General features: G+C 45.8%; 2 protein-coding genes across 3 annotated transcripts in view; one reads left to right on the top strand and one right to left on the bottom strand.

Moving 5' to 3' along the window:
• BBS2 (Bardet-Biedl syndrome 2) overlaps window positions 1-1963 on the top strand; it is a 29546-nt gene extending 27583 nt beyond the window's left edge. For both annotated transcript variants that reach the window (XM_067552028.1, XM_067552035.1), the window contains one exon: window positions 318-1963. In XM_067552028.1, the coding sequence (XP_067408129.1) occupies window positions 318-424 (107 nt within the window). In that variant the 3' untranslated portion in view covers window positions 425-1963. The remainder of the gene's footprint in view (window positions 1-317) is intronic.
• Window positions 1964-3385: 1422 nt separating this feature from the next.
• On the bottom strand, window positions 3386-19340 carry OGFOD1 (2-oxoglutarate and iron dependent oxygenase domain containing 1). The gene is made up of 13 exons (XM_067552022.1): window positions 19108-19340; window positions 18670-18815; window positions 16995-17041; window positions 15126-15226; window positions 14130-14246; window positions 13427-13518; window positions 11480-11608; window positions 10883-10996; window positions 9967-10046; window positions 9531-9823; window positions 7526-7648; window positions 6475-6533; window positions 3386-5866 (listed from the first exon to the last, which is right to left on the bottom strand). Exons 1-13 carry the CDS (start codon window positions 19319-19321, stop codon window positions 5705-5707), a joined length of 1677 nt encoding a protein of 558 aa, XP_067408123.1. The 5' UTR covers window positions 19322-19340; the 3' UTR covers window positions 3386-5704.
• Between the last annotated feature and the right edge of the window lie 151 nt (window positions 19341-19491).

Genomic DNA, 19491 nt, shown 5'->3' with positions numbered 1-19491 from the left:
GAATACTTAGTTACGCTCTTTGGGGAAGGAATTATTTAACAGTGTATTTGTATGGTGTCTGCCATGATGGGGCCCCAGACAGGTTGAGGCCTCTAGGCACTTTTGTAATACAAATAATATCCCCCCTTCAATTTGGGATTAAGAAAAAGGGAAAATATTCCTACTGTTTAGTTTCATTTAAAAAATCCCAAACAATTATTTTTTTTTACAAAATCTAAATTCTGGGAGACCAGCTCTGACTTGCAAATGTCTATTTAATGTCTGATTCAGTTACTTAAATATATATTAGTGCTGATTTTGGTTTCTTTTCTTTCCAGTTGGGAAACCCAAGATGCAGGTGATCACTGCATGCCGGGATGCCATCAGAAACAACAATGTAAATATGCTTTTCAGGATAATGCGAGTGGGGACTGCATCCTCGTAAGAGGGGAACAGTGACTGTATGGAGATGCTACTTCCTTATAATAGGGTGATCCAAGCTAAATGAACAGATGTCATAGGAGCAGATGCCCTGTAGTACTTTCTTTCCGACTGTTCTCCAAGTGAGCCGTTGGGAGACGAAGGCAGAGAACTTGATGAGTAGCAATGTATAAGGGACCTATATTGACAAGCAGTTAAATCAGCTTGCAGCGCACTGTAGAAGTAATTGGAAAGATAGTCAGCTTTTTTAAATTAAGCCCTCAGTTGGGATATGCTACTTTGGAAGCTAAAGCATAGGAAATTCTCTGGAAAAAGGCTCAGAGTTTTAAAGAGCAGATGTGGCATTTATGTAAGTCACCCAAGACAGTTGTATAGTCCTCCAATAGTTGTTTTTCTTACTGTAACTTATTTATGGAATGAATATATTCCATATGCACTTCTGATGTCAGCTTTTCCATTAAAACATAGAACTGTCAGACTTTCCCCATATGTCTGTTCAGTTGAGGAGATGCTCAGTTATTTTTGTTACTTATTTTATGTTAATGAAACACACATTTCAGGTTTTGCTCCATGTCAGTCATTTTGATCACAGAATATACCAAGCAAGAGGTACGTCTATTAATGAACTACCCTTTCAGCTCAAAAACCCTGAGTTCAGAGTGAGTCTAAATCAAAACCTTGCATCCTAAGGTCCCTTAACTTTGGGGTATTTGAGATCCAGAACTGATTTTTTGCAGCTTGCTGCCATCCCTAGTTATCAACTGCTGGCCTGTGCAGCACAGAGCTGCTCTGTGCCAGTGAATCCCTGGTTTTAGCAGCAAGGATGTTGCTACTGCTGGGTCAGTGAATTTTAAGGATTTATTGTGGAGCAATCTCTAGGGTTAATAAGTAGTCTTTGAATCTCTGCCACGCACTGTATTTGGAGGAAGAGATTCCCATAGCTTCACTATCTCTTTTCTTGTTCTCTTATGCGCCAATTCCTCGTCCTTGCTTAGTTTTATAGTGAGTGCAGTTTGTTCAGCAGCGGCTTTGATCAGACAGCAGACCATTGTCATAATAGCCTGACATGCTGATTATCAAAGCTACACACCACGAACTTTCACTCAACCCTGTCTCCATTTCTGGGGGCAGGCTGTATTCCTGCAGCATTGTCAGCATTCTCCTTACTAATAGTCCAGATCTGTAACCAGGTCAACTCCCCACCTGTATTTGATGTGGAGACTGGAGATTTGATACTTGGTTCTTTTGCTGTAAGAACATGTTTTGAACTCATCTTGCCTAACATCTCTTATTTTAAAGGATAAGCAGGGGTTGCTTGATTTACCACTGAAATAAAGCAAATCAGCTGGCATGCAGTAGACAACAGGTCAGGATAAGGAGAGCACAGAGTTCAAGGGAACCTGCAGCAGGAGGAATTCAGTTAAGCAGAAATTGGGCCAGGGTACTGCGGTTTAATAACCTTGTTCTTGGGGGTGGGGGGGATTAGGTTTAATGATTTGATCTCACTTCAGGCAGAGTGACCCCAGCAACACGATGTGAGAATGACACAATGGTCACTACATGCACAAGTGTGTGTGCACCTGTTAAAACTGTACTGTGGCTTCATAATTGCACAAGGGACTAGCTCTTCATCCAGACCCCAACCTACATGCATTTTTCAGTCCCTAGGTAAGATGACAAGTTTGCATCAGCAATTCTTGTTTAAAACTTGGTGAGATTGTCCTTAAAGCACAAATGTTCTCCCTGCACGCCCTCAGCGCCTACAGGAACCTGATGAGACATTGCACCAGAACCAGTGCACTTTTAACAGGAACTTCTATGCATGAGTGATTTTCAATGTCTTCATTTAAGCTTCAGCATGAGGGGTAAAAAGGAATTCGAATTGACAAAAGGTCATTAAATTCTAATTCTGTCTTCTCCAAGTCCTGAGATCGCTGCATTGTCTTATTCCTCGTTTCAATCAGACACCCACTACTGTGCATGTATTAATGAGGATTTCTTTTAACTCATTCAATCTAGGCTGTAGCTACCTTGCTGTCTTACTCCATTATGAGGTGGTCCCTTTGTCAGTTACTTGACAAAACTGCTTCCATCTAAAACAAATGAAATTGCTTCATTGCCAATGCTTTAATTACCCAGAAAGCTGTGTATGTAGTGTCAAATGCTGGACTCTGTCTCATTCGCAGTGGAGGAATCTGGTGAGCAGCTTGCATGTCGTCTTAGAATAATTAGTCTGAGCAATTTAAATGTTGCATAACGTTTTATTGCTTGGTATAAATCTCCCTTCACTGTAGCTCACAGCATGTCCCACTTTGTTCACATAACTCCTCTTCACTTGCACCTTTTGTTCTTCCTCTGTATCATCGTTCTTAATCCCTTCTGGGGCATGGGGATATTTCACATGGAGGATCAGTGCATTTTACAAACAGGCCCAACTGAAATCACCTTACCAGAATTTCAGTATCAGAAAACAGAGCCTGTAGAGAAAGGTATTTGGTGTATAGGCTTTGTCGAAGTTAAGCAAATGGATTTTTATTTGAACATTAGCTAATGTGATTTAACACTACTTGGCACTTACAGTTGACAGGATTTTCTAGGTGCTGGCCTCTTACATTTCAAGTAATCCTAGAGCTTGTTCTTACCAACACTTAGCTGTACCCTGGGGTGGAAAGTTTACAGGGAGTAAGGGGAGCCATTGATTGTTAGCTTTCTCAGTGCCCGTTGAGAGTTGTTCCTAAAATTACTTTATGTGGTACAGCTGAGACAGATATTTCATAGAGAACAGAGGTTAGTTCATCTAGCACAGCAATGAGAGGTTAGTTTGCAGGCTTGTTACCCTCCACTGCATTATCTAGGACTTGAGCCAGTCTGGTTTCAAGCAGCACAGCTTCCAGCCCGTCCTTTGGGAGGCTATTCCACAGCCTAATGGATCTCAGCCGTAGGAGAAAGTAGTTCTTACACATAATCATCTTTTCCCTAAAATCAGCCTTTTACTTCTAATTCAAATGCCTGGCTGCAGCCTAAATATTTCCTTTGTACTCTTGGTGTTTGCAGCCCTCAAATCCTTATAGGCCATTATGTGCCTCTTCCCTGTATTTGAAAACACCTGATAAACTATACTTTTATGGATGGAAAATTCTACTGCACAATAGTTTCAATTCTGGCATCTCAAGGACTATTTTTCAAGGATAGGCAAAGAAGTGATACCCAGCACTTAGGAAATGCAGCTTAGCTTGGCATTTAACCTAAACTGCTCATTCAAGATTTGGAAAGAGTCTTGATCTCCATTAGGATTTGTTTCTAGTTTTATGCTTGTCACAACTGGCTTAGAACAGCACCATGGTTTAAATGTTTAAAGAAGGTAAGAAAGCCTTTTAGATTATTTTTTTTCTAAAATCTGCTGTAGGAAGTATGTGGGGGGATGTTCTATTGCCTATGTTATACGGGGGGCCACACTAGATGATCATAATAGTTCCTTCCAGTCCTGGAATCTATTAAACCAGTATACCAAATCTGCTGTCCCATCTTAACTCTTACTCACTCATACATTCTGGTGCTGCTCCACCAGAGGGAGTCTTACTGGATCCCTAACACTCCACTCTTGAATAGCTGCTTTCGGTAGCTTTCCAGCCCAGCTCTCAGGAAGAGCCCTGTGATGAATTTACATCTTGTCATGATGCAGATCAAGACTTCATGCAACTCCAAATTGGTGACCGCTACGAGCACTGCACAGGTTTGTACTCCAAAACCTTCAGCTGTTTGTCAGGAAAGAGCCAGACCTTGTTCCAAACAATGGTTTCCTGACTTCCACGATAGGCGAGCCACATCTCTTCCAGGGCCTGATAGTTCCCTCTGCCATAAGACAGTAAATGCAAAGGGTGTTGCCACCTAAATAGCTACATTGTCTAGGGAGCCAATGGATAAAGGAGAGAAGTTTTGTGAAAATGTCTGCCAGAACTCTTCTTCCTCCCACCCCCAAATGAAAAAATGTGAAAACTTGTATGTGGGAAAGGAGAAGCAGACAGAGAGGATAGTGGGGCGGAAGCTGCCAGCCTCAAGCTACTTGCACAACTATACAGAAGAAACTCAGAGGGTTTTGGTGGGTGGGGGAGGATGTAAACATGGTTAAAAATAGCCTATGTACTGATGAAAATACAGAGGGAAGGGTCTATCCTCCCTTCTTAGCTCTGGACAGGTACACAATGGAGGTGGGATTGCCATCCTCACTGTGTCTTACCACCACCACCCTTCAAGCAGTGGCCTACCTCCAGGTAGGCAGGGGTGTGGCTCCCATCACTCTAGTAGCTGAATGCCTAATTTTGCATTCTGTTCAGCTTGTACCATCTACACCTACTACTTCCCCCCCGCCCAACACCCTTGGGAGTTGGCAGTAGCCTAGAGTTAGGACACTGGTTGCTCAGCCATGAGGGGAGCAGTACATGCTTTTAAAATAAAATCTTCAAAGTAGGTTAGTGTGACCTGTTCTCTTCACGCTGGCTTCAGTTCTGACTGCTAGGAGTGCCGCTCTGCTGAAGAGGTGAGGCATCATCAGCCACTCACTGGTGGTGTTGCACGGGTGCTGGCTCTCAGGAAGGAACAATGGCTGAGTTCTGTACAGCTGATTTACTGCTGCTTTGCATTCACCGGTGCTGGGCTCACTTTGTATTGCCCGGAAGGCATTTTGCACCTTCAGTAGTAACTAACTTACACACACAAAAGTGCACTTTTGCTGCAATTTATACCTTTGCAAATCAGTTTAAGCCATGAAATATAGCCATTGGACTTAGTGAGATGGGAGAGAGAAATACACATCTCTGCCTTCCCACACCAACGCAGCACGGGGAGGGAGTCTGCTAGTGCCCTGTTTTCTGTGGAGATGGAGATCTGTGACTTCCTGTGTGGATGTAACACAGGCCTATAACTGGGCCTGGAAATGGCAGGGAGTGCTGGAGCTCAGCGAAAAGTTTGCTCACTGCATGTGATCAAGCTTTAGCCAGAGCTATGTGTAACTAACTTGCTTTCATGGTCTGGCTTCTGGGTTTCCATTTGGTATTTAAAAAAAAAAAAAAAGCATGAAAAAAATCACATGGACACCAGCACGACAGCTAGTACGCTGTCAGGTAAGTTAGCTCTCAGCCTAAATCAAATCTAGACTCATCAAAGGGTCCCCCTGATCCATGTATTACAGATGCACCCACTAAGAAGCCAGTCCAGGAAACTATTCAAAATCTATTAGTGTATCACTAAGCCATTCCCTCTCACAAGATGGCCGTGCCCCGTGTTGTCACTCATAATAGACAAAAGAGAAATCCCAGAATCCAGCTCTGTTTTGATGCTTTTTCGGACGCCCCAAACTACAATGGTTAATGTATTTCACAAATTTCAAAGTCTCTTTGTCTCTGTAAACCAAGGCCAAGCAGTTGTTCTCTGGATTCACCGTCAGCAGCTAAAACAGACAAGACAGATCTTGTTTTGGTTTTTGGAGTGGGAAGCAGGATTTATTTCACAAAAACGATTTCAAGATCTTACTCATAGCAGGGAACCAGCATTGAAATGAGGTAAGTTTCAAAAGCTAGCTGGAGAATATCAGGAGAGCTTGTATACTGAATACTGCATGAACAACATAGCCTATTGCATATTAAGACCCATCAGCTTAGGTTCTTTTAGACAACGGTCACTTGCCTCATCTAAAAGGAGCCCAGTGCTGACCCAATATCACCATTGTTATTATGGTAGCACCCAGGGGCCTCTAACAGGACTAGAACCCTATTGTATTAGGTGCTGTACAGACACAAAAGCAGACAGTCTAAACTTTTCAGGGCTGGGACTAAGACAAGCAACAGCCAGAGAAGACAACTGTAAAAACTGGCCTAACTGGGATTTTACAGACAGACATCAATTCCCAGCTGTGCACAATAATCACTAGCTACAACCACTGTGCTGCTACACTGTCCCCGTCCCCACTGCTGTTCTAGCACTATGCCAAATTGTTATAGCCCCTAGAGACAAATCTGCTGGCCAGGGCTTAAGAATTGAATACACCATACTACTTACCTCTTCATCTTCACCTTTTGCAATGTAGGATGTAAAGCCACCATATTCTGCTTCCCAATCTGAAAAGGTGAAATAGAAGAGACAGAAAGCTCAGCATTGTTTAGTACTCCCACTGACCTACCTAGATCAATAGCATCTCTGCCCTGCTCTCCAAAATTCTTGGGTACCAAACTACCCCCAGTTTATCTATGGCCAGGTGTTGTCATTCAGAAATATGGGCTTGAACCAGTATAGCTCACTACCCACCAGATCCCCACATACCCAGGGGATTCCTGACACCCTGGAAGGAGAGGCTAGCCCCTCACTGGGTTTCACACACATGGACCAGACACCTTCCAGTCATTTAAGAGTGTCAAAGGTAGTAGTTGTAACTACCAGTGACTGAATAGGATAGGGCTGGTGGTCCCAGCTGCATGCTCATGTTGGCTCTGGACTGTGCATTCCCCCAGGGCTGCTGGCAGAGAAGCAAAAGTATTTCTGACCATTTAGGCTTAAGTTTTCAAAAGTGACTAGTGCCTGAAGGTCCCCCTTAATCACTTGGGAAAATGCAGGCTTCAGTATTATGTCTTTTTTAAAAAAAATGACAAATGAATTTAGTGACAGTGTCACATGAAATGTCACCACGGGAACAGCCCCTCCACTCTCCTGTGAGGGACCCGCTCTGAATGAGGATTCCCATCAGAGACTCCCCCAATCACTCAGAAGGCTTATACTACAGGACACATCTTGTTTCCCCAGAGGGCTAGCAAAGTGCCCTGCGCTGGTCTGGAGAGCGAGAGCACGCATTGGGAGTGACCCCAGCGCTACAGAGCTAGCTACTGTGGGACTGGCTTATGTCAGCAATCTGACTCCTCCTACGAAGAATTATTGGCAGGGACACCAGGCCAGATCACTCAGGCCTGGGACAGAAGCAGGAAGAAGTCTTCTCTTTAGAGAACAGCAGGAAAGGTTTGGTGGCTTTAAAACTGCTGAAAATTCAAGAGATGAGGCCTGATGATTCCACACTGAAGTCCCTTTTCTTTCCCCTTGGCAGCAATCTCCCCCCGCATACCTTCACAGCCGCAGAAGAACAACAGGTCCAGGGCAAACTCTGCCATTTGGGTGTCATGGACTAGAGTGTAGTGGCTATTGGTCCAGTGCCTCAGCTCCCCTGTGCACATGGGGACATGTGAGTCTAGGGGAGGAAAACAAGAGTCTAAGCAGCCAGGGAGGAGACAGCGGCTACTCAGCAGCTACTGCCCCAGGAGGCAGCAGGCTCTTCAGTTAGCCTCTGAAATACTTCCTCTTTAAAGCAGGTACAGATCTGGGTCTGGCAGCCCCACTGGGAGCAAGAGGAGAAGAAAAGGTCACAGCCATATCACTTTCCCAATTCCCAGCAGGCAACTCTAAGACGTGCCTTTTATGGGCCATGTTTGAGGGGGCAGGGAGCTGCCATTTGATAAACCCAGGCAGGGATACGATATGGACCCCAGCAGAACTCTTACCAGCCTCTGAAAAATGGAAGAACTCCAGGTGGCTTTCCTGTCAGTGAGGCTGTCAGCTCATAACTTCAAAACCAGCATCCTCTCTGCTCTGCATGGGCACCAAGGCTCCTGGGTGCTTTAACAGGTACAGGGTGTTGCCCCAAACTCCCCTCCCTGGACTAGCGTGCTCTGTTGGCTCGGGGGTGTACAGATCAAGTTGGGGAAAGAGTTTTGGGATTCGTCAGGATGAGGAGACACCTTCCTATTCTCAGGCTTCAGCAGCCTCCCAGTGCAGTTTATCATTCGCACCCACCCCCAAACCCCATGGCCTCTTGCTCTCCCAGTTAATCACAATGTTTCATAACAGCCATGAGGAGTGGGAGTGGTTAAAGAACACAGAAGGGGAGGAACAGAAATGGTGGAAACCATGGGGGTAGCAGGGTAAGAGAGGAAACTGATTTCCATCACTGCCTGCACCCACCACCAATCTTAAATAATTTAGGGTGCAACAGGGTCTTTCACAGAAGAAAAATACTTGAAAGAGAATAGGAAAATGTGGCAGTAAAACCACATTACACTTGGGGCATGTCTACATAAAACTTAGGTTGACCTATCTTAGGTCGATTTAAGCCACTGAAGTAGTTCATGTCCACTCCGCCCTTCTTCTGTCAGAGCGTGACCTCATCACAGCTTCCACTGACTTAAGAGGGGCAGTGGGGGGGACAGAGCATGGGCTCTGCCCCGAGGCGCCCAGCAGGTAGCCAAGTGCTCCAGGCAGGGAGCCAGAGGGCAACTAGGTTCTGGGCAGGGAACAGGGAGCCTGGGGGCAGAACCTGGGCTCCAGCTGGAACTCTACCCAAATGGCTTTCTTGTTGATTCACAGCTCTAGCAGGGAGCTGGGAAATTGACAAGAATGAAAGCCAAGAGCTGATATAAGTAACGGCTGTGTCCCCATGGACGCGGTGTCGCCCTAACACCACCAACGTAAGCCTGTGCCTCTCGTGGAGGTGGAGTTGGCTTTATGGTGTTGATGCAGTAGGGCACGTACATCAGTGGGAGCAGGGCGGTAGTGTGTACACTGACACCATTAGGTTGATGTAAGCTACCGTATGTCAACCTAATGCTGTAGTATAGACCAAGCCTTGGCAAAGGGTTCTGGGACAGCTGTGGTTCCTGAAGCTACTTTCCTCTTTCTAAACAGCTTGACTAGATTTCAACTTGATGCGGTCCCTTTAAAATACTGTTAATAAATTTGTAACCTGCACAACAGTCGTTAACTCAGGCCAAACACTTTCAGAGGCAGCCACTGATTTTGGGTGTCCAAATTCAGCCACCTTGAGCCTGATTTACATAGGTGCTGAGCACCACCTCCCCAACTGAAGTCAGTGAGAGGTGTGCATGCACTCAGCACCTCTGGAAATCAGGCCCAAGATTTCATGGGCACTCAAAATCAGGGACCACTCTTAAGCTGAGTGTAGCCAAGGAGTGAAATCCTGGCTGCCAGGAAGGCAATGGGAGTTTTGCCATTGACATCAATGGGGACCAGGATTTCACTCTAGTTCTTTTAACTCCAGCCCTGCTGGCTTTACTTACCGTTCTTTGTATCACCTTTTGCTTGGGGGTCATTTTTAGGCTGATCTACTTGGTCCTCATCACCGTTGGCCTCTCGACTGGTCTCTCCTTGCTTGGGTTTGGAAGAACCCTGTCCAGTGCTATCTGCGGCCCTTCCTCCTTCTCCCTCCTCATCCTCATCAGAGGAAGCCAGGAAGTGCAGCTTTAGGCCTGTGAAGTTGGAGAGCAGCAGGAACAAGGCCTCAGAGCGGAAGAACTCTAGGCACTTCCTCAGGACATCCGGCAGGTTCCCCTCCTCAGCCTTTTCGTAACATCTGCAGGAGAGTGGGGATGTGATGACCAGATAGCTGGTGAGGAACCAACATCCAAACTAAGGAGAGCACCTGATAGGCACCTCCCCTGCAGAACATGGCTGATTTAGTTAACCAGCAGGAGTCAGCAGCACAGACAACCCTACCTTTTATTGGGGGGCCCTCGGCTGCTCCATGTGATGTCTTCTTTCTGCAGCGCTTCACATACGAGCTGAAATTTCTCTCCCTAGTAGCCAAACACATTGCAGAACCCTTTAGCATACTTCTCTCCACAAGCTTTCCTGGTGCACTAAGAACAGCTGCTTGGTGCTGTTGTGTGAGGCACCCAGCTTTAATTCTCTGAACTACTTTTGTCCCACACAGGCCAGCAGGGGCTAGATGAATCAGGGGCTGGGGCGGTAATTGTGATCCTCCGCTGCCCTGCAGCTTGTATCATCAATTACACCTGTGCCAAGTGGGTGTGAAATGCTACTAGATTAGCATCCTTTGCTGCCTTCGCATAGGTGAGAGCATACCCAACTTTACACAGGTATATGTGATTGCATGAAGGGCCAGGCAGGATGAATCAGAGCCAGGACCCACAACCTCTGTAGGGAAGCCAAGTCACAGAGCATAGCCTCTACTGGTCCTGTATTTCACAAGTGATGTAGGGTGCCCCACTCCCCCCTAGGGACCAGTCCAGTGTGACTTGGCTAGCAGACTGGTCTATTCAGCACAGGCACTCAGAGTGGGAATTCCACCCAGAACAGGGCCCGGGGAGAGGAGGCAGAGCAGGAAAGAGAGAGAAACACGAGGAGGTTCAAGCAGTGTTTGTGGTGCAGTCAGGGTGTCCCTGTGCAGAAGATGGGCCTGTCCAACTTCACCAGGATGAATCTGCAGGAGTGTGTGCTCTGCCACCATTTCCTCAATTCCTGCCTGAAGCCAGCAAGAGAGGAAGAAGATAGATCACTGGAGCTCTGCTTCTCAGCTGCACAAATGACCCCCCGTTTGTGTTCCACACAAAACCTGCCAGTACCACGACCTGTGGAATAAGCCTCACACAGCACATCATCCTGGACCCACCTTAAGGAAGTTCTTCAGGAGAATCTCTGATCGCTCCTCAAATTCCTCCTGGATCTGGGCTTGGGAATCCATGTCCAAATAAACTGGGTTGATCCAGTCGTACAAGATTTCATGCTGAAATAGAAATGACATCTCCGTTTGAATGCTGGATTTGGGATTACACAGATAATGGAACCTCCCTCCACAACGGCCTAGGGCTGGATCATCCTCTCACCCTTCCTGCCCATGGCATTTGCTGCTCTCCCAGCCATACTGCAGCCATTTGCAATGGGCACAGAATTCCTTACACAAGGCTTTTACTACACCTACCCACACTACCAAAATAGAACTCTCCAGCCCTCTCACCAAACCAATCACAGCCAATACAACCTTGCACTTTTCATCCTTGATCTCAAAGCCAGTGAACGGATGGATGGAGGAAGTTAACAAGGTTCAGTTTTAAGCATTCAAGACATTACTGGAAACAACAGTGAGGAAAAGGGGGAGTTGTAAAATTCAAGGAGTCCACTGCGTCAACTGTGTGCCTTCTAAGTATAAGTATCCCACAGGCATGGGGGAGGCTGGGCAGAGATGAGCAGATCTATGATTTTTGCTTACATCATATGGGAGATGTGGACTTTGGGGCAAGAGGGATTCAATGTAGCGAGGAGGCCTTGCCACTGATGCGCCATGAAACCAACCACTCACAGACAAGCGGCATTTCCCTTCGGTCAGAACTTCAGACACCTGAAAAGAAAAGGTGAGGATCACATTATGATTAGTATATATTATTTGTGTATTATGGTAATACCTAACAGCCCCAAGTGAGTGCAAATCCTCATTGTGCTAGGTGCTGTACATGTATCTAGTAAGCGAGACCCTGCCCCCAAAGAGTTTACAGACTAGGTCTGGAGAGAGGAAGGATGATTGTTTGCAATTTAGATGGGGGAATTGAAGAAAGATTAAGTGTCAGGTCTCGCTCAAGCCTACATTAGGGCCATGAACTGAACCCAGATCTCCATGTTCCAGTCCAGAGCCTTAACCGCAGGACTATCTTTAAAACCCATAACCCCCTGGGGCAAAGTAAGACCCAGCAAGAACCATGGGATACACATTTTCCTAGTCGGTTTGCTGGATTACTATTTATCATGATCTGCAAAACTCAACTTTGATGTGGCTATCCAGGAAACACAGAAAAGGGAGCATAGGAGAGGTGCTATGGGAAGTAGTCACAGTCCCTGGGCAATAGCCATGCGTGAATTTACATGTTGGTTTTACCTTTAAAAATATACTGTAGAATCATCCATCATCAGGATGCAGTTGTTCCACTTGTTAAGGGTGATATTCACCTCTGTGCAAAAGTCCCAGTCATTAAATAGACTTTATGCTGGCTCCTTGCACTGGAGTAAATTCCTAAGTAAGGGGATTTTGTACTGTGATCAGATGACTGATTAGTGGAAAATCTGACAAGGGCTAGTCACCTCAGTTTGGCTCAGGATGAAATTAACTACAGGTGTTAATTCCACATTTAATGATTAGTTTCCTACGGGGCTTTGAATAATTTGGGGTGGTTACAACAACTCCCAAAACCGTTTGACAGAGAATGAAGATTCCTCCACTATGCTAAGTGTGCCATGGGAAGCTGAGCAGCCTACCCACACACTGGTGGGTCACTGCTGTTAGGAGATGCTCTTGTATGCAAGCTCATTTCCAAACTAGGAGAAAAGGGAAGCCTGGACCAAGTTTCAGAGAGCTATTTGGAAGTAACAGCAACATGCTCCTTGCTGGATGTTTGAGAAAAGGGATTTTTGCTGGCTTCTGCTGTGAGGGGTTTATATCAGGCTGACCCTCACTCCGCCATCCACTGGCAACACAAAAGCCCTTTGATTAATCAATCAGATGGTCAAATGAAAAGATTCAATGACTGCAAGTACTCTGGGGATAAGTGGTGAACTCTGTGTCTGGGAGCCTTTGACTAAAAGCCCTCCCCATACAATCAGCTGGGTTTTTAATGCCTATATTAAGAGTGTCAAAGACTGGACATAAGACTTTGAATGTTGCTAAAACACAGGACAAAGTTTCAGTTAGCAGGAGGGAGTCACAAGGCTAAGCTATGAATTCACATACCCACAGTAAGTTGTCAACTGATAACAGTTAGGGGAATGACCAGTAGGGCCTTCTGTTATTTATCTCACTTATCTGTTACTTATATCTTGAATAAACCCTAAGCCATCTACTTGAGCACACGCCTGCCTATGCTGACACATTCTCATTGCTGTCTCTCCTCCTGCTCCTTGCTGCTGTGTGTTCCACACTGTGGCATTCTCAGGTTTCGGTGAGATGCTTTTATTTAGCAATCACATAAAGAACCTGATGGATGAGACTGGAGTCAGTATGTTACTCAGAGTTTGACCTTTTAAGCCCTTGTCCTACTCTGTGGTTGTACAGCGCCTAGCACAATGGGGCCCCCATTTTGATTGGGGCCTCTTAGGGTGCTACCACAATACACATAATGAATGCTTACAGCAATCACATTTGGTTGAAGAAAGAAGAGCAGCTCCTTGCCTGGTGGAAAGAGACTGGAGACACTTCGAAGAAAGCCAGGGAATTCCAGGAAGGGACTAACGACTTGACGACTTGCTGTGGCTGAAAGTGATCTGACCAAGAAGAGACCACACATGCTTTTTACAATTAGACATGGAATCCCATCCACCCTCACAAAGCCCTTTTGTGCTGGCTCCAGAACCACTTGGGACTGGTAATCCTGTAGGCCACACAGGAGAGAGCTCCAGAGTAAAAAGCTGATCTGGGAGGCCTATATCCCATGAGGGGGACATCTCCTGCTGCCTGGATCAGTCACTGAACAGTCCAGTCCACAGATGGTACTGGGCAGAAGTGTGGCTACTGGCATCACCCCTTTCCTGCCACCCTCATCTCTTCTTGCAGTTACCAGTCAGAAACAAAAGGTTGCCCTCTTCATCTATACATTAATCCCCACTCCCCGATCTGCTTTATCTCCCCAAGACTCATTCTCAGATTCAGCCATCACCCGGAAGCACAATCCCCAATGCTACCTGTCTCACTCTGAGACGGACGTCACAGCAATACACCAGCCTATACCTGAATAAAGCTGCTTCTCCTCACCTTACCCCATCTGATCACTTAACAGGAGGGCTGCTATAAAGACAGAAGCAAAGTGGGAGCATCTCAAATTTGTCCCTATAACTGACATCCTCAGACATCCCGAGTCAAGGGACCATGGACCTACCGTCTGTGCTGTACAGGTCCAGAGTGCCCCCGTCGCTCTTCTCCCATGGTGGAACCAGGTACAGGATGAAGGCAATTCTCCGTCCTTCCAGCTCATCGTCATGGCATAGCAGGACATCTGCAATTACAAGCTTTAGTGGCCATTTCCCAACCCTGCAACTTTAAAAGCAAAATCCAGCCCCTTCCCTGGAACTGCATCCTGACCTGGCCCCAAGCCCATCAGACTCACAGACCCTGTAGGTGTAATTTCCTTTGGACTCCATTACAAAGCCATCAGCTGAACCAGACCATTGAAGTGTGTAGCTACTGGACCCTCCTGCCACCATTCCCTCCGCTTGCTGCTGCTGCTCAGTGAGAGGAAATCGCTTAGCTTCCCGGCATGGCATGTTTCAAACACTCTCTTAAAGCCACAGTAGCATCAAAACGCACTTTGAGTGAGTTCCCTGCTGGCACGAAGTGATGCCTTGACAACTCTGGTGACTGAAGGTCTCTCTGTCTACTCAGCCAGGACAGCATGGGCAGCACCAGCCCAAGCTTCTTCCTCTCCACCTTGTCACTGTGACTCAATCCTACCCGAGGAGAACCATTTCTGCAGGGAGCGGGGAGAGAGGCGGGGGGTGTCTGGTGTCTGTAACCCATTCAGTCCTGGCCAGCAAGGGGGCCCACATGAGAAAGAGACAAGATAGTAATGATGGACACCAGAAAAACCTTAACTTCCAAAATTTGAACTCCTAGCCCTCCTGGGGCCAGGGAGCCATTGGACTGGCCACAGACACTGTCTGGATTTCTCCAAGGAGGGGCTGTGTGGGGGGCTCCTGAGTTCACTGGGCCCAGCAAAAATGTCCAGGTATATCACTTCTTCCATTTTTTGGCCCTGATTTGCTTTGCTGGATGATAGCTTCCAGGAGGTGTTCCCAGGGGGCTTTGAAACTGGGGTCCCCTGTGGCCATGTAACACTCCCCACCCCCGCAGAGGAGAAGGCACCCTGCCCACTCACCTGTATACTCATACTTAGCGCAGGACAAGTCAATGGTTGGTTCCAACTCCACCTGGGTAACTGCAGACAGCCACTCCCGAAACTCTTCAAACAGAACTTTCCTGAGAAGACAAGCATGCAGCAAATGGGATATGCAGCACCTCAGCCTAGGATAGTTTTAATACTGAGCTGTTACAGCACTGAATACAGTTTAAATAGCTTTGGAGTCCATTGTACTATAAAAGCAAATTTGATGTATTATTGTAGGGTTGTATGTAACTTCTCTAGGGGACAGAAGTGGGCAATGTAAATCCTGGGAAGTGTTATGAGCTTCAAAGGACTATTTTAAGTAACATAACAAATGAGAATACACTTTTGAGACAAACACAGCTAAGTGGGTTTCCCAGAACATCTCTAGGGATTTGGTGTTGATCTCTAGGGATTTGGTGTTAGAGACAACTTCCTTCTGACCATTTCAGGTCAAGAGGAGGTGTCACATTTCAGGTCACTGCAGAACTGTATCGTATGTGGCGGTGGTGGGGCAGAAAGAGAGTCCCCGAGACAAGACAGACTCTTCTGCTGGGTTAAGTGTATAGCTGGATAGATTTACACTTTGTTGGATGAGTCAAGGGTATCACAGTTGTGGTCCCTTGTGGCACGTAGGCGCTTAGATAATTTAGAGTCCTTTTTCCTCTGTAGAGAAGCAAAGTAAGTATTGTAAATGGCCCGTCTTGTTTTTGTAAAGATCAGCCGTGTAGAAGTTTCTGTGGAAGTTTGGCTTTTCATGAGATTTTCCAGCATTGAGAGTTTCTTACCCTTGGAGATATATATACTTCCTATCTGTGATTTCCACTTCATGCATCTGATGAAGTGGGTTGCAGCCCACGAAAGCTTATGCCCGCAGAAATTTGTTAGTCTTTAAGGTGCTACAGGACTGTCGTTGTTTTAATCTCAGGAGTGATTTTTGTAGTGTGGGAAGCCACTGAACAGACATCTGACGCCAAGGACTTTCTGTTAATATAGACTCGGGCTGGATATGAACAGGAACTCTTGGATTGAAAGCCCCCTGGGCTATTTAACCTCCCTGTCAGAGGAAACATTGATAGAAATGCTGCGAACTCTTCACTACAGCATTGCTAAGCTCTCATTTGCTGTTACTTCCAAAAGGGACATAAATTGTCCTTTCAAACCCTGACTTTTCCAGTATTAAATGCGATCTTGTCTTAGCAACTGCCTGCTGTTATCTCCACCTCTGCAAAAGAGTGACATAATGACACTGGCAAAGCCAGTGCTGGGTGAGTTAAGGCAGAATATCATTTTAGGTCCATTCATTAGCGCACACCTTACAAGGTGGGGGAAACATAACTTCTCTGCTTTGCCTTAACCGTACCCTCCTGTAATGTGTCTCCTTAATAGGGTATCACAGTAACAGCTAACAAATGTTTTTAACAAAACTCTTTTTCATGAAAAATTGCCTTTTCCCAAAACAAACAACATTTTAATGAAAAACTCCACAAATTTTGACAATATTAAGAGTCTTTATTTTAAAAATCATGCCTTTTCTGATGTTTTTTCTGAAATGTTTACTGGAAACATTATAAAAATGGATGACTGTTTTTGTTTACCAAAAATTGTTTTGGGTAAACAAAAAATTCCACTAATAATCATTTTAATTGTCTGAATCCACTTTAAAATGTATCAGAAAAAAATAATCATGAAATATTTAAGAAAAAGAGAAAATTGGGTCCATTTTGATCACCCTGAAACAGAAATAACTTTGAAATTTTTCACAAACGATTTTCATTTTGTGGCCAGTTCTAACTATGTTCCCTTTAGACCTCTAAAAACAGGTGTCTGATCATTTGCCATTATTTACGGGAACTACTTTACCTTAATGCCGAGATGTGAGGCTCTTTTCTCTTCTTCAGATCATCAGACTATGGACATTCATGGAAAAGAAGAACAATGATTTCATTAAGACTCTGCTCTAAGTTACAGTTACAATGATAATTAAGGACAGAACTTAAAATAAATATTTCTAGAACCATTATCATTTTAACTTCTCTGCAGCTATTCTGGGAACAGGAATGCAGAATGGATGGCAGATGGCCATTGTAGGCTAAAGAGAAATTAAGTAACCCAAAAGATACTAGGTGCAATGCCACCATCACCACCAATGCAAGTTAAAGGTCTCAGGGCACTGGTCCAAAACTGCATAGCAAGGTTGAGTCACTGACATGCCAAGGGAGCATCTGCACTTAGGAAGGAAGTGTCTGTATTCAAGAGCTACCAAATCTCCAAAGACTATGTTCAGCTTTGTACAGTACTGTACATAGGGATTTCTCATTCAGATGACAGAGATGGAGTGACAGCCAATTTTCAGAGTGCTGGGGGGTGGAGAAACCAGAAAACAGAAGAGGACTACTAATCGATAGTATTTAGGTTTAAACCTGCATTCTCCTGTCTGCAGCATACGGGTACAGACAGCCAAGCAACACAGCATATAAACAGCCCTTGCTTTACAGATGACAAACTTCAGGATGCATAAGAGGGAGCCTCATCACATGATCATTGCAGAAGACAGGGATTTAAGCCTCAAGGGATTTCAATCCCAGCGTTGCCATTAACTTGAGATCCCCTACAGACCACAGAGACAAACATGGGGCATATTTAGGTGTGGCAGAATTCCAATTTTCTAAAAACAATTTCAATATGTAATACTGATGTTCATTTTTAAGATTTTTAAATTTTTATTGATATAAATGTCACATTTTGCAAAATTATTGGATTTAAACATTTTCCAATGTTTTTTCATTTAAATTTGCAGTTGCTGGAAATTGAAGGGGATTGGACAATAATTATTTAATGACTATAGATACTGATATTAAAAAAGTTAAAGCTTTATAACCATTAAAACACAAGTTGTCAATGTCACTCATCAAAACATACAAAGTAAATAACCTTAAATCAAAATCTAATAAGTTCTCAAGCAGCATTTTTCTTACTTTGCCTATCTGTAAATTTCTATTGTTATTGATAGAAATGTTTTCATTGGTATTTTGCATATGGTGAAACTGACATTTACCAATAAAAATCGAATCCTTCCAAGTCTAGATGTACTAGACAGATATAGCCAAGTTTTCCAAAAGCAGCCACTGATTTTGGATGCCCAACTCAAAACTCCTTGGTTCTGATTTTCGAAGATGAACACCCGGACTTCAATTAAAGTCAATAAAAGCTGCAGGTTCCCAGCACTTCTGAAAATCAGATTTAAAGTATCTCAAATCTGGCATCTAAAAATGGAGGCACTTGACAATCAGTGGCTGCTTTTGAAAATATTAGCCATAGACAATGGTCTTGCTTATCATTTCCAGGCCTGAGTTTTGCCAGGTGTAAAATGGTGGTATCCACGCACCCTGAAGAGGTGTTACAAGGCTTAGTTCATAAATGTGTGTAAGCGTTTAAAGAGACTCAGACAAAGGTGCTAGGGAAACACAGCGTTATGGGTCAGATTTGTGCCATTGGGATGAAGGCGCAGAATGTTGGTCCGGGCCTGGAAAAGCACCTGTTTGAACTTGTACAGATCATTGCACTTCTCATGGAAATCCAGGTTCAAGAGCTCCTTCTGCAGCCCGTCCAGGAAGCCCTGGCCCTGGATGAAGTTGGGGATCACGCAGTGAAGGAAGGGAAGAGGATCCAGCGCGATGGCCTCTAAAGACAGCAAAGAAGACACGCGCGCCTTTGTGAAGCCCAGGACGATCTGGGCAGCAGGACCAAGTTCGCTCAGCCCCCGCCTCAGGCCAGGCGCTGGGGGCTAGACTCGGCCTCCTCAGGACTGGAGGCTCCCCAAGCGCTCGCCTCTGCCCTGCCCCGGGAAGCGGGGGAGCCAGCCCCTGCCAGCCGGGCTCCTCAGCGAGCGCAAGGCCTGAGCTCCTAGCCAGGGCAAGAGAGGGCGGCCCGCCTCGGGTCCCCGGCCCTGCCGCGCGGCCCCGTGTCCCGGTACCGTGGCTGAGCGGCTCCCTGCGGCCCCACGCGGCGGCTGCCTTCTCCTTCAGCGCCTGCTTCCTGATGGCTGCCGAGAACGCCCCACGCACTTCCCGTTTGTCCCGCTTCTTGCCCGGCTCCCCCTCAGGGAGATCCCGGGCCCGCAGCCCGCGCCGTGTCCCGCTCATCTCTGTCCGCGCCGGCCCGGCTCCGAAACGAACCCCAGCATGCATGCAGCACAGAGCAATCTCCCCGACGGGCCTACTACAACTCCCATAATCCCCCGCGCAGCCAACGGAGGCAATCGGAATGCGCGGGAAGAAGGCGGGCAGAGCAAAACTCTGATAGCCATTGGGAGGGTGAGGAAAGGGGCGGGGTAAATCTCATAGATGCCTGCCAATAA

The sequence above is a fragment of the Emydura macquarii genome, unplaced genomic scaffold (genome assembly GCF_026122565.2).
Source record: "Emydura macquarii macquarii isolate MOO-44397 ecotype Brisbane River unplaced genomic scaffold, CSIRO-AGI_Emac_v2 contig_295, whole genome shotgun sequence".
Lineage (NCBI taxonomy): Eukaryota > Metazoa > Chordata > Testudines > Chelidae > Emydura > Emydura macquarii.
This window is presented reverse-complemented; position numbering and strand designations above follow the sequence as displayed.